Source organism: Pomacea canaliculata, linkage group LG6, assembly GCF_003073045.1.
Source record: "Pomacea canaliculata isolate SZHN2017 linkage group LG6, ASM307304v1, whole genome shotgun sequence".
Lineage (NCBI taxonomy): Eukaryota > Metazoa > Mollusca > Gastropoda > Architaenioglossa > Ampullariidae > Pomacea > Pomacea canaliculata.
The window spans coordinates 2380419-2396185 of NC_037595.1; the positions used below are offsets into that span (position 1 = coordinate 2380419).

At 37.7% G+C, this 15767-nt stretch overlaps 2 protein-coding genes across 2 annotated transcripts; both read left to right on the forward strand.

The window, feature by feature from the left end:
• The first annotated feature begins 5285 nt into the window (after positions 1-5285).
• On the forward strand, positions 5286-12666 carry LOC112565956 (N-formyl peptide receptor 3-like). Its single transcript, XM_025241857.1, has 2 exons — positions 5286-6227; positions 12661-12666. Exons 1-2 carry the CDS (start codon positions 5286-5288, stop codon positions 12664-12666), a joined length of 948 nt encoding a protein of 315 aa, XP_025097642.1.
• Positions 11531-14096, forward strand: LOC112565957. The gene is made up of 2 exons (XM_025241858.1): positions 11531-11572; positions 12661-14096. Exon 2 carries the CDS (start codon positions 12996-12998, stop codon positions 14094-14096), a length of 1101 nt encoding a protein of 366 aa, XP_025097643.1. The 5' UTR covers positions 11531-11572; positions 12661-12995.
• Positions 14097-15767: the final 1671 nt, after the last annotated feature.

Genomic DNA, 15767 nt, shown 5'->3' on the forward strand with positions numbered 1-15767 from the left:
GTCACGTGCTAAATATTTAATTACCCGACCATGATCTCTGTCTGGTTTCAATCAAGTCGCTGTGTTATTTGAAAACATTTGTACTTACCTCCTTAGCTATTTCCAATAAAATTTCGTGTTTAGTACTTAAAGAGCTTACAATAAACAATGTTTGGATTATATCTTGCTTTTGTAAACTTTACTGAGCGGAACAGATGTGGATTCCCTCCAGGACCTCATTATAGGACATGGTGTACTGTGAAATGATGTGGAAATGTGTTACAGTTATTTTCTAGCCGTCATGTGGAAGGAAACCTGTCTTCTACAGAAGGTTGGTACTGAGATATACAACTTGCCGACACCATATACATCCACATAAATGTATACAGAATAACACCTACAACATGCACACATGCCAAACGACAGTTTACCGTTTGGATCACCGGTGAAGAGAAGACATCTTGCCAAAGTGCTTTTCATGAGGAGTTCGTGATACAAATATACTTATGTGAGAACGAAATATAATTTTATTTTGTAACAGTAGAAATTCTCTCTCTGTCGAGATATTCCTTATTATTTTTGTGACTAATTTACTACCAATGTTTTACAAGAAAAGAAGTGGTTTCTCGTCATAGTATTCTAAGTTTTTATTATTATTATTATTATTATTATTTATCGGGCGTGTACGGAAAACTATGCGTAGTCCTTTGTAGTGTTGATTTATTGTTCACTTTTCTTGATTCAATTTAAATATCGTCAATTTTCACGCTTATAGTGATTATTGTAATCGATAACTGTTGAAACATCTTATAGAGAATACTGATGATCGGCCATTGTTGTAGCAACTATGTGCCAAGTATTAAGTCACTGTTTGTTCGTATGTTCGTTCGTTCGTTTGTTCGTTCCTATATCTCATTCCACAACATAAATCAAGGCATGAGCTATTTATTATTTATTTGTATATCAATGTTGTCTGCAGCCCACAGCCACATTGGACGATGGCTATTCATAAGCAATATATATATATCCTGTTTATTCGTTCCTTGCTGATGTGTTGTTTCACTTTGTCCAGACTCCTTGCCGATGCCGATGTTTTTACTGTTGAAACAATTCCTCCCTGATAGCTACAGCTTCAATGAACCGAGAAATTCTTTGAAGCGTAAAAAAGCACAAACGGAAGTCCTCTAATTCCATTCGATTTTACATTTCCACTTTCAGTTATTAGCTAAGCTAAAGGGCTAACTTTTATTTATTTGGTTTTTGCGTTTGTTTGATATTTCGTCCTTTAATTTTCATAAAGGGTTCTGAGTAATAAAAGTACTTGCTGTTAAACAGTGTTATAGTCAGAGACTACAGCTTCTATAAGATTGGGGTCAGAAATATGTTTACACATAGGACAGATTGCTGTCACCACAATCTCGGAATTGTTCTAGAATACGAGGTCTACTTGAACACTAAATGTTGGAAGGTTTCATTGTCAAAACAAGAATGTCTCAGCTGCTCAAACGTGAAGACAGATTCTGGAGCACCTGGCTCCTTCACTTCAACGAATTATGACCTTTCAGAAGCTACTATCAATCATTACAATACTAAAACAATCGATGTTTATGTGATTTGGCACCTGAATAACTTCTGAAACTGCTAAAACTGCCTTGTTTTATCTCTAAAAATTAACAAACAGTCCCACTTAATTTATTCATCGCTGAAGCTATCGAATGATTCCTTTTTGATGCTGAACTCGCGACAGTCGAAGAAAATGCTAAATCCAGTGTTGTAAGCTCTCTTTCTTTGTTTTTCCGGCTGCTGTTATTGGTTCTCGAATGATGTCACGTGTGAGCTTTTGCAGTTAAGTAATATTGAAGTCTATTAAAACAATTTAACATATCATTCCCACCTCCACCTTTTATATGAGCTATTCTTTTCGAGGTTAGATATAAAAAAGACTAGATTTCTATCAGCCCTGATGTACCTCAAGGGTAGTGTTACCCTATAACTCTTATTTGCGGATTATAATGAGCTTTGGTTGCCACAGTCAACTGTAAGAGAAATTTACTGGTGTCAGTACATTGATTACGCTAATGCAGCTCTGGGTAGCTGCTAAAATTCGTACAAATATATTTTTATTATTTTTAAGCCTATTTTTAACTGACCTGAGCATGGTTACTATATCTTGGACTGTTGTTCTGTTAAAATAAGAATTCTAACGCTTTTTAGACAAAGAGATCCTGGAACATGGGGTTCATTCAGTTCAACGAGTGTATACTTCATGCCGAGCCTATGACCCTGTGACCCTTGTTTGTGGCGTGACTTTTACTGGTGTCTACATCCTGCTTATGTCAATGGCAGCGCTGGGTATCTGCTGAAGTCAGGGAGTACATATTTTTACTGTTTATTTAGCCTAATTACAACTAATCTGTTTACGACCCCACTGGCCATTTCCTCCCTCTGTCGTCCAACTACTCTACTCCCTACCCGGCTAGTTGTCGTTATTATTATCATTTTACACGCAGAGGACCTTTGTGGTACAATGTCTCAGGGAAGCATTTTTTTTGGGTGGTACCTTAATAATTTTGTGTTTTTTTATTTTATTAATTAATTTTCTTAATAATACAGAGGCTGGTAAAGGCTATTAGGTCGATAGTAACTACATATGTTCTTCTTGACCTCAAAGAGCAACAGTTTCTGACCTTTGACCTGCCTGCTAGTGCAATTATAGGACCGCCAACATCTCCGATGAAGAAGTACAATAATCTAAGCGATATTGTACACGAATTCTTATTTTTAAAGGTCTGCCACTTGTGCGATGTTTATACTAAATGGCAAAATCAGAAACAGTCTAGAAATACTTGTTAACAGTGTATGACTGTAGCTGTGAACAGTGTGAACAAATGTTCAGCATACTTTGTGCAACAAGTGGTACTATTTGATGACCAATAAAATATATATGAAATTCTTGCTACACTGTTTTTAGTTTCATTCTATGATGTGAAGTAGTCAGACGGTCTTTATGTTTATTCTGTCTATTCTCTTGTATACTTTCGGGTAGAAATGCTTCCACTGAGCTGTGATATATTATTATGCGGGATAAATTGCTAAAGGGAATGACAGCTGTAGAGCCTATACATAAAGCCCTGTGAACACGAGTATCATGGATAGAGAACTTTCCTTTGTCAGTATTACTTCCGACCAAGAACTTGCAACCTTCATGGTATTAAAACACTTCTCTTAATAATGCCTTGCTTATATTTGGTTGTCAAGGATCAACAAGAACCTATTTTAAATCTGGACACATAAAGTCTATCTTAAGTAAGCATTATCTTAAATAATCTTTATATATATATAAACACCCTCCACCCTTATATATCCGCCAGGAATTGACTAGGTTTCAAGATATTAACCTTGTACAAGAACCTGTCTAATTATAAGGATTGATGTGACAGTTTACTTCATGCAATGATGCCTTCATTTGTGCATTTTATGCAACCAAATGTAGAAAAATAAAGGAAAAAGAAAGGTTGTCTATTTGAGAAAGTGTATGTGTGGTTTGTTTTTTTTTTTTTTTTTTTTTTTTTTTTTTTGTGGTGAAATCAAATAAAACACGAAATTTAGAACATTTTCCTGACTCTCACCTTGATTTCTCTTACTTCTCTTACCTTGTTCCCTCCGTGTATTCTCGTACTATGCTCCATAACCGTGTTAATTCACATGTGACTTTAACTGCGCAAAATGGAAAGATCAATGTTGAAAATAAAAATTACAGATAGGTTTTGAATGGAATCGCCAAAGCCCATGGGCAGAGCCTTGATGTTTCAGACAAACCTCCGTCCTTTGTCATCGCAAAACAAGAAAAAAGCACATTGGTTGCCTAGCACAGGATAACAGTTGAGGACCTTATTCAGACCAGATCAGCAAACGATGTCAGGGCATTGGAGCTGACAAGAGCAAAGTAATGGTGTACACCATCGATGAACATATTTCGTCATGCTGGGGTCGATCGTTCCCAACACCAAACAAGGTTCAAAAAGAGGCTAATGGGAGTCACTTTGAAATAAATAAGCAAATAACTGAAATTCCGAAGTGTCGAGATTTTTATTCATTTTTATATCTGTTTTGGAGCAGTTTTATTTAATTCTACATAACTACTATAAGATGATTACAAAGAATTATGAAACATCAATGAAGCTACCATTTATTGATGTCCACGAAGCAAGGTAAATAATGAGTCTGCTGTACATGGCAAAGAACTTGTCAATCGACTTAATTAACTTCCATCACACGAGCAAATAGCGATTAGTCTTATGGACTATTTCAGAAACCAAAATTATTTTGTTTTAATCCAGAAACTGTCTGTGCGTTGTGTAAAGCTTTTCCATACTTTCATTCTTGTTCAAATGGCGAGTGTTGTCTCTAAGTTATCTTCTTTATTAACCGTGAATATACAATCCCTTCGGCCAACAAATTTCTCTTTAGTTTAGAGATTGTAATAAGAAGCTAATAATATAACATAACTTTTTTCCTCTTCGAAAACAGCTTCTGTATGTTTATCTCATTCTTTTAATCTGCTTTTAGGTGATCGGGCTAATATCATAAATTTCATATATACTTATTTATATTCGTAACTAGAGTCAACTGAGAGAAAGGATCAGAAGAGTATAAAAGGTACAAACCTTAAACATTCACTCAGTTTGTGGATCGCGGAATGTGGTAAGTATTTCAATGATAGAATGTAGTAATTCTCAATATAATATAAATTCCCATTTTCGGTCATTCTAAACCTTGTGAGCATCTGAGAAATGTGTAATTTGACATCTAAATTGTTGATTATCGCGGGTTATTTTCGTTTTATTTGATTTTTAAGTGCTTCTTGTTTGGAATGTCAATAAGCTGATTAGTGGAGGCAGCCATGTCTCGGAGAGAAACATTAAATCGTTCAAACAGACCGGAGGCGGGCAGCTGCCTGCAACTCGCTTGTTTAGTTGTTTAGCTCCTCTTTGATGTCACATCACTCGTTACAGTCTATTTACAAAACATTCTTTAGACAACGAAAATATCGCTAAATAGGCACCTGCGAAGTAAAAGAGAATGGTTTGTAAATCTTCACTTACTGCAATAAATTTTTCATGGTTGCTTGAATAGGTACTAGTAAAAAAGAGTGTTTCTTAAAAATCTTGTTTTTCAGGTAACCAGGGAACAGGTCCAGACAGGAAAATCCTTCTTTACATTCCTTGTCCTTATTTTAAAAAGAAACAATGAATTTCACTCTTTGTTGGCGATAAGATTAAAAAGTCTTTCGGCACATTGTAGCCATGAACCAGTCACTGCAAGGATCTCAAGATAATCTCCAAACAGGTGTTGACTTTCTCCCTTGGAATAGTCCAGGTAATCTGATTTCTCATGAAACCTATTTGACAACAACATTCTATTTGGATGCTGTGGTTAAGCCCATCGTGTTTGTTATCGGCGTGCCCACCAACATCCTCAACTGTCTGGTGTTCAAACAGCAAGGCCTTCGAGACCGCATGAACCTCTGTCTGTTTGCTCTGGTGTTTGTGGACATGACTTACTTAGCTTACTCCATGATGTTCACCACGGCATTCTGCATTAGAAAGCTGGAGCCAGCCATAGGAGAAGAGCTGTACATGAAGATGCAGTATTATGGTATCAGTATTAACTATGGGTTGAGAGAGACTTCGGCCGGCATCAGTGTCTTGATTGCTGTGGAGAGATGCGTGTGTGTAGTCTTCCCACTACTGGCCAACACTCTCATCAGCACCCGAACCATGAGCATCCTGTTGGCTACCATAGTGATCGGCATGCAGCTGGCCTTCGTCACCACCCCTGTCAAAAAGCGGGTATTTCCGGTGTACGACAACACTACAGGTGGGACAAGGTGGGCAGTAGCTCCTTCAGCTGCCTGGCAGGAGAATCAGGCGTTGATGCTTTACGACAAAATGGAAGACACCTTCATGATGATTGTCTTTCCTCTCTTTACCTTCATCTTGGTGTCGGGTGCAACAGCCATCACGGTAATTAAGCTCAGAGCCGCCATCTTGTGGAGGACGAAAATCAGATTCTCTGGAAGTGATGCCCAAGACCACCAGGTGGCGCTGACCAAGATGCTCGTACTCGTCTCGTGCGTGTTCATCGCCAGCAAAGCGCCGTGGGTGGCCATCACCGTGACTCGAATCTTCTATCCAGACTTCTCGCCATCCGGCAGTCAGTCTAACCTCTACCGTGTGTTGGAGGTGGTAGCTCATTATTGCCTCTACATCCACAGCGCCGTCAACTTCTTCATTTATTATTCTCGATCGTCGAGATTCAAGTCGAATCTTCGTGCTCTGGGTGGTTGTTGGCACAAGTCCAGCAGCCAATCGCAGAGGACGGGCTTTGTGTCCACGGTAACGAGAGATTTGCATTATTCAAAAGCAGTTTGTTCTGTTATTTCCCGGTATGACGCCGTCCACATTTCTGTTTGTTCCAGTCGTTGTATTTCATCAACATCCTAACAGCCCTACTACACTTTTATTTTGTAACATCACGCGAGATGAATAGATGAACGAAATGTAAGTATTGTCAGCCTATTCCGCGCAGGTAATATAATGCTTCATTCCTTGTTGTCAGATTTAATTCTTTCACCATTTGTACAGTTAGTTTCGGATATGTACAGCATTGTCAGAAGATATTTTCGAGTCATAATTAACTAGCAGCAGTAGAAATAGAAATTACTATACTTAAGATAAATTAACTGTTATGATTTTTTAAGCATAACTTTGTAAGTACTAAATTATGAGAACTTTATGAGAGTTAGACCAAAGCAACTGTCCTTAATTTTCCGTCGGAATTCTCCACTAAATCCTGTATGTGTCAACCATGACAAAGAGATGGAATCTGTCCCTACTTCTTAATACCTGGGCATCATCTTTGACAGGTGACTTCGCAGGGATACCAACATTCAATTTTACTTGAAAAACGCTCAACAGCGCCTCTTCCTTCTTCAGAAGCTGAAGTTTTTCTATGTCTCCCAACAATTTCTTCAGTTCTTTTATAGATCACTATAGAGATAAATACAACGTTATCTTATCTTAAATTACGTGAGGAAAATTCTTGTAAGAAATCCGTCCTGTAAAAGTAATGTAGTTCAAATTCATAAAAGTATGTATTTGTCTATGTCTTTCCATCTTGATCCGTTGATTTATTGTCTACAATCCTTCCTCCTGCTTCTTCATTATGTTTGTGCCACCTCCGTGACAGTCATATGTAAGCCAGATATAGAAAATTATTTATATATATATATATTGCTGCTGCAACCACTGCCAACACCACTGATGATGCTACTACAACTGCGAACCACAGCTGCGAGTCCAAAGACTGTCGAATAAGAAGAGAAAGGGTTAATCTGTGACTGGTGCTGAGACTGACCTCGTCTATGATGGACATTCACCTTCTAAACATGAGTAGCTACACTAACCTCAAACACAAGGAACCGTTTGAGACCATAATTAATATTGTGTCTGAGCGTTTCTATTTGCCTGGTGCTAGTCTTTGATGATGTAGGAAATCGTCATGTGATTTATTATTATTGTCTCCCTTCCTCTTCACAAATACTTTAAAGAAAGTAATTATATATGCAAAGTTCCAAATTCATTTTTTAATTTTGGGTTGATAGTACGTACATGTATTATGGTGGTATATTTGATGAACCGTGACATATATATATATGTATCACTTGGTTTCCTCTCTGGCCAGCAACTACACTGCGGAATTTATTAACGGTCAGTTTCAGAACAAATGTAATTAATGAATTAACCTGCACCCTAATTACAACTTATTAACAGCTTTAGCCTTCATCGGATTTTCTCCTCTCTCTAAATAATAATAATCATCATCATCATCATCATCATCATCACAATTTTTATGTTGCGGCAGGTACCGACTAGAATCTACTCACCGTACACACGCGCGCACACACGCATACACATATGCAAGAACACACAAAAGTCGGCCTAAAGTATTTATAGACAAGATGTTTTAAAGTAATTTTCAGAGCTCCTTGTGTCGAGGTAAGCCCTAAGTGCACTGGCAGGAAATTTCAAACTGTCGGTCCAAATACTTGGGAAGACAACGATATTCATGTCTGTTTCAGCGAAGGCGTTTTTTTTTTAATAACAATGTTATAAACGAGCAATGAGTTATCATAGCAGACCTTGATTGGTTTCTGCCCGTTATCGGCCATGTTTTTTCTGACACGTTAAGGTCAGGGTTAGCCAGGACATTCCTCACTAATGACATTCGAACTGAAGAAGGCAGCTTCGTGGAATCAGTGCTATGGTCACAAAACCAAAGGAAACTCGCAGACGGATTAGAGTTAATTAGAGTGAATTTTTTAATTGGAACGTTACAAAGTGCAGTGATAAAATCTCGTGTGACGTCATAGACTCCAGTTAAGACTGCAGGACTCGTGACGTCACAAGCCACACTCAATCTCCATTACAACATTCACCCTCGCTGTTTGCTTCAGGTTCAGGACGGCCTGTATTCCGACCTTTGACACCAACGAATCCTAGTAAAACCTCATCAAGAAAAATCGCATAACATTATCATTACCTGTAGTTGTTCTAATTATCGAAATTATCATTTTTTTAAAGAATTCGTTAAAACAAACTGCGTACTTTGAGGACGAAACTTGTTTTCACAATCTTCCCAAAGGGAAGTACAGTATAGAAAATACAGATTCCTTTAGTTTTACTGTAGCAATGCTGATGCAAAAACTCTTGTATTAGAAACTGGAGAAATATGCAATGGCGTGCAAGTTCCAAACGAAACATTACATTGCTTTTATTAAAAACTAATTTAGAGTAACACAAGTGGAGGTCACCAAGGTAACCAAAAGACATCAAAACTGTGTTGGCCGAGCTACGGGGATAGAATCAAGACAAGAAATACTTTGCCATGTCGGGCTGTGACATCAGGGTGAGGACTGTGGGAGTCAACTGTCACTGTCAGTGGTAAGGGAGACACCAGGAACAGTTCTGCACAAGAACACTCTGCTCGACTTGAGAGAAGCTTAGCCTCAACACCGGAATCAACTAATAGTCGATGTTATTTGCAGCCTCTGCTACCTCATAATTCCACTTGTTTCAAGACTCAATCCGATGGTCACTTTATTTATTATCATTGAGTTCCAGGTCGAAGGAGTGTGATGTCCACTAACGGTTAAGCTTTTTTGAGAGTTCTAAATTTTTCCCAAGCAGCAAATGACCAAAACTGATAGCTTTAAGTTTGGAAATTGTGATATAGCTCAGTGATTATAAACACAATATTATATGTCTGTTTTTTAAGTCTATTAATATCTTACTTTTAATGGGAAAGTTATGTGAGTGGAAGTGTACATAAGAATACTTAACACAGACAGGAAAACAGATGGAGAAACGGAAACAGAAAAAGTAGAGATAGAAGAAGAATTCTCACAAATCGGGAGAAATATAACAAGCAATAGCCACATTTTACAAAAATTACTGACATAAAATTCTTTCCAAACATTTCGCTGGTATCTTATCCAGTCATTTCTTGTTTTCCATTGATCTAATACAGTGTATCTTCTAAGGGAGACTATCCAGTTTAGACCTGCAATATAGTATTACTGCTTGTTATCTACCTTGGTTAACCAGAAACCTGGCAAGTTGTCTTCTTCGAACTTTAATCTATTTAATAAAGAGTAGTGAGCATAATTAGTTTTAAGCCAATATAGTACCCACTTTTATGAAATGAATGTTTATTGTGTATTGTGTATTTATCGTGTGCATCATCTATAAGTAACGCTTTATCAACATTTGGACGAAGTCTCTTGCAAGAAAGGAAGATACTTGTAGACAAATACGACCACAAGAAACCTTTAACCGTCTGCACCAGGTTTCGACTAAATTCGGGTGGGTATGTGTATTGACAGTATCACAACAGGTTCTGTCACCAGCCTCTAATCTTAACAAAGCAAAACCTGTTTCTAAGATAAAACTGCGATATGAAGATGTCCATGAGATTTCTCTTCTAATGTCATCGGCGTACGGTCACCTACTCGGGCTGGTGAGAGATGGCATCAAACCCCAGAGAAACTGCACTCTGCATTCTTCATTTAAACATTCAAGAAGTCAAGTCAATAAACACATTTCAACATAACTGTCGTTGTTGTTTTTTTATGGATTAAAGAAGGTTCTTCTTATTTGAAGGACGAGTGTCGCTATCTTTATTTATGTGTTGCACTATTCCTGGTTCATAAACCAAAACGTGTACACTGTTAAGCTTAATTAACTCCTACTACCCAAATGAACATAAACTGTTTGTTCTATCCAAATGTGATTACTGCACCTTCTTACCCTCTCTCGGTCTGCCTGCATATACTTGCTTCACAAACTTTACAAACGACTGGTTGTAAAGCTAGCAAACTGGACTGGTCACTTCTGTCCTTTGTTCCCTGCACTGGCTGCCCATCCATGCTCGCCTTCAGTCCACCCTTGTCTGTCCTGATTTCTATGCAGCCTCCTACCCCACTTAGTTCTCCTCCCAAGTCATGAGCTAGAACCAAAGCTGGTCAGCTAGACACAGACAGCCCCTGACCTCTTAGGTCACCAGGTAACACGGAGGTCCCTGACTGTCGTCTTGCTTCACATTCCTGCCAGGAGACATCCTGACCGAAGAGAAAACTACCTTGGAGGTAGTTACCTACCTTTCTTTCCTCTCAAACGCTGTAACTAATTTACATCATTATTGTTATCTCCGGTTCTTTGGTAATCTGTTTGTGGTGCCAAGACTCAGATATTGCTCTGCTCAATAGAGAACTGTTTCTTTCGCGATTCACACCACCCTGTGAACCAGGTAACTTGCCGTTCATGCCTGAAAAGCTTTTCTTCTACACTGGTGACTAATAAGTTTTCTTTCTTTCCCCATTCAGTCACCTGCAGATACACCTGAGTACTCAAAGTATTGACACTGGGTGAATGATTGATGTCATGCAACACCCACTCAACAACTCCAACTGAAAGAGCACGGAATGAAATAACTCATAATTTATTATTTACAAATCATAACATTGTTGAGACAGAATATATAAACGGGTTTTTATTAATGGAGAAAATATTAAAAAAGTATACTCTGCTTGTTGAAATTTCAAATTAGATTGTAGGAGATAATATTTTGGAAACTAAACTATAGTGATAAAATAAAAATTTCTGAAACGGAATCAATTCCTTGATATATTAAATGCATTGACAAACAAGCAAGAATTATGATTATTTTTCTAAAGTATGTTTACCATTAATTGTCTTCTGTTTGCTTTATCGCCGATGGCGCTAAATTCTTGAAGTTGGGACTGTTGACATTTATTTTTTCTCGATTTACACTTCAGTAATTGTCGAAATTAACATTATTAAATGTTGCCAACGGCACGTGCCAAATTATTTTAATGACAGTTCTTAAACATAAATAAAATGAGGCGATGTTGACTATAAAAGCTTTGAAATTACAGAAACTAGTCTTTGTGGCTCTTTAGGACATGACCATCATAAGACACTGGTGGCAGATGACTAGACCTCACTTTCAGGTGAGCTGACGAGAGAAGATCCGTCTATTCAAATTTACTCTTTTTCTGTATTTAAGGCTTAATAAGTTTTCTTATTGTTGTTGTTGTCTGATATTATTGTGTGTGCGTGCTTTTCGTGTTATTTCTCTAATGTTTGTTTCTATGGTGCTTTGTGTCTATGGTTCCTTAATGTGGTTGCCAGGATTTTTACCCTTACACAACTGACAACAATGGCATGGACCACGAAAACGCAGTTTGTGTTTTCTGTATGAATTGTTGTCTTACTACTGTATGGTTGTGTCTGACAAATGTATGGCTCGACAAACTGATGACGACGACGATGATTATGTAGTCATGTGGAAATAGGGGAAGAGGTTTGTTTTTTAAAGTAAAGATAGATTGGATTTAGTGTGTTGACGATCCAATTTAATTGATAAAGAGCTTAGCCTTCGATCCCTAGCAGACAACTATTGAAAATTTGTGCTTCAAAAGAAGCTACTTTTAGAATGCTTTGGTCCCAAAACTCGTTATACTGGCATTCTCTAGATATGTCTGACCACCATGTGATGTTTTAGATAAAAACTCACTTTGTTGATAGCAAGTGCTTGGAAAGTAAGGATCCAAGGAGTGAACGGAAGTTGTTAACTGTATTACAAGAGGGGTTGGTTGCTTGTTTCTGCGAGAAAACACTTCCATTGAAAGATGACTTCGTACTGTAAGGAGATTGGGAAGGGAGGAAACTGGAAAACCCGAAGGAAACCTAAGGTGATTAGCCCTACTAACAGGTGTCACATAGAGTTTGTCCCGAGACGTGTTTCGACCCGAGACCTCTCCATAGACTGGTGACCAGCGAGTGTGTTAACCACTAAATTACCGACCGTCGCCTGATGACAAGTATTTCTTTAAAAATGGGTTTTGAGGCCAGACTTGACTCCTTTGACCACAGACACAGAGAAGACATGGGGAGAGAATTCCACATTGTGGGGCCGTAAAGTGAGGATTTTTTGCTGAAGATTCGTGTAAACCCTACATAAATTTTCCATTTATTCTTTTAAGAACTTCTCTTTAAGTTAGACTCGCAGTAATCTTACCAATTTTCCTTTTTTCAGGTGTAAGGTGAACAAGACCATGTTACCAAGGTTTTGTGGTCCTACCTGTCGTCTGCTTTCTTTCGTAGCGGATGTCATCAAAGTAACGGACGGAATGTTTAATATCATCATGCTGACAAAATGTGACATTTTTGGGCGTTGACAAGAGTGAAAAGAAAAAGTGTCAGTGAAATGAGGTGTCTTAGTTTTTGATGCTTGGAAGTCTTATTTTATTTGGAATTCACTCCAGCCTCATATCGTTTGCAAAATGGCCACGGGTCTTGCCTTTACTGTTTCTACAATAACGATCGTGGTCTACTAAGTCTAGTATTGTTACACCAAACTTCTTTGTAGCCATGAATTATACTCCAAATATCAGTAACAATATTCTCCACAACAATGCAGAGGTTCTTCTCTGGAACGACCCACATAACCTCATCTCATTCGATGCATACTATAAAACTGCATATTACCTAAATACCGTCCTTAAACCTTTATTGTTCATTGTTGCCATGCCAACGGGCGTCCTCTCCTGCGTGATCTTCAAGCGCCAAGGCCTTGGGGACCGCATGAACCTCTGTCTTTTTGTACAGGTGTTCATAGATTTAATATTCGTATGTTATTCAATGGTATTTTCGTTGGCGTTCTGGGTTAGAATACTGGAACCGATAATTGGAGAGGAGCTGCATGTAAAAATGCAATATGCTTTAAGCATTAATTATGGATTGAGAGAGGCGTCGGCGTGCATCAGTGTGTTGATTGCTGTCGAGCGCTGTGTGTGTGTCGTCTTCCCACTCAGAGCCAACACCCTCATGAGCACCAGATCCATGGGTTTCCTGCTGGTTGCCATAGTGATCACCATGCAGCTGGCTTTTGTCACCACACCAGTGAAGAAGTACGTGTATTCTGTGTACGACGAGGCTACGGGAGGGTCGAGGTGGGTGGTGGCTCCATCAGCCGCGTGGCAGACGTCTGCGACTCTGATGCTCTACGACAAAGTGGAAGACACACTGATGATGATCGTCTTTCCCCTCATCACCTTCCTCCTCGTATCTGGTGCAACAGTCATCACGGTTGTGAAGCTGAAAGCTGCCATATCGTGGCGGGAAAAGATTAGTTGTAGCATTAACACCAATGTCCAGAGTCACCAGGTGGCGCTGACCAAGATGCTCGTGATCGTCTCTTTTGTATTCATCGTCAGCAAATTGCCGTGGGTCGCCTTTACCTTGGCTCGAATTTTTTGGCCAGACTTCTTGCCATCAGGCAGTCAGTCCAACATCTACAAGGTGTCTGAGCTCATGGCCCACTACTTCTACTACGTCCACAGCTCCATCGACTTCTTTATTTATTACGCGCGATCTTCACGGTTTAGGTCTCATCTGCAGGCTTTGTTTACCTGTTCCCACAAACCTGCAGGCATCAGAGAGATGACCAAGAATACGATAATAAACACGTGAATAGATAGAATTACTTATTATCAGCGAGAAATTTTATTAATTAATTAATAAAAGTTTATATAATCAGACAGGTAAGTGAGTTTATTCCTTATAACTCCTCGATGAGTATAGGCTGGCACGTGAGCTGAATAAAGTAGTATTTCTTGTCCGTTTGATATCCTGTGTACACATTATTTTGACAGTCTGTGATAGTCGATGTTGATAACAGACATAGGCAATGAGCTTTCAGTTGAAATGACAACGAGGTAAACAGGTTTAAACTGTAAACAAATGTATGCAGTGTCATGGTGACACTATCCGACGGGAGAGATTTTCTAATCATTCAGTATAATGAGAGAAAGTTAATGTTTAATCAGTTTAATCCTGTGTCTTGTCTTACAAACTGGCAATTACTACTTTTTTCGTCTATTTAATATTCTCAAAATTGAATTCAAATTATTAGAAAAGTCAAGGTTTTCAAATGTATTTTTTAACATGTTGATGAAAGCTTGGCCAACGTTTTGTTTGAAAACAATTGCAGCATATATATATATACTGCCATTAAGAAGATGAAGTGATCTGTGGATTTTTGTCCTGTATAAGGTTTGAATTTTTCTTAATGATGGTTTGTATTTATGAACCGAACGAAACTGATTGACAGTCGTGCGATTTGATTATAATAAAGATATTTTTCGTCTTTATTCCTGCTTTAAAAAAAGGCTAAAAGTCTCGATTTTTTTGAATTGTTTTGAGCTTTAAAATGCCAACACCTCAAACTCTCTGTCAAGAAAGTTTAAAAATCCATCCATGTTTTTAACTATTAGTATCTGATTTTTGACTCAATACCCTGTACATATTTTGACAATATTTTCCACAGTTTCCTGGTTTCTGGACTTTCTCAAAGTGTGCACGTAAATTTGCAATATCAAAGCATAAATCGTATAATTATAAATAAAGTCTAACAAGGCGTAAAAATAATATATTTTGTTATCTCAGACAGTGTTATATATAAATAATATATTTTGTTATCTCAGACAGTGTTATATATAAGTAATATATTTTGTTATCTTAGACTTTAAAGTGTGTTTAGTTAGATGACAGCTATTTTACAGTGTGCATGAAATCTCAAGCTGATGAAGACATTAAATAAAACTTTAAACTTAACTAAACATGATTTACATTTTTCCTTCCATCCTTTGGTACAGTTCTTTGTGCTTACATTTGATAAATTCACAATCCCATTATTACAAAAAGCTCATACTTCTTGCCTGTGGTCCAGGAGGATTTTCGCTTGATTTCATCTGTAAAAACTCTAATAAATAAGAATAAATAAACATGACCCAAAGTGTATACTCAAGAGATCCGCTTTTGTCATCCGACTTCTTAGGAAAAAAAAGTTTTTGCGACGAAAGTCTTCTTATTATGCTGAACAGTATTATTACTGAGACTGTTCTATTATTAATGATATAATATTACTATTAAAAGCAGTTTACTTTGTTTTTCTATGACACTGAGCTCGATCCGCAATTCTATAATTTCTCAATGTGTTATACAATAAAATGGTAAAGGTAATAATAGTCACCAAACATGTTTACGTGTTTAAGTAATTTGATACACATTTAAAAGGACATAAAAAAAACAATTTAAAATAAGGATTTCTTCTCTTCTTCATTTAATTTTAAGCTACGAATG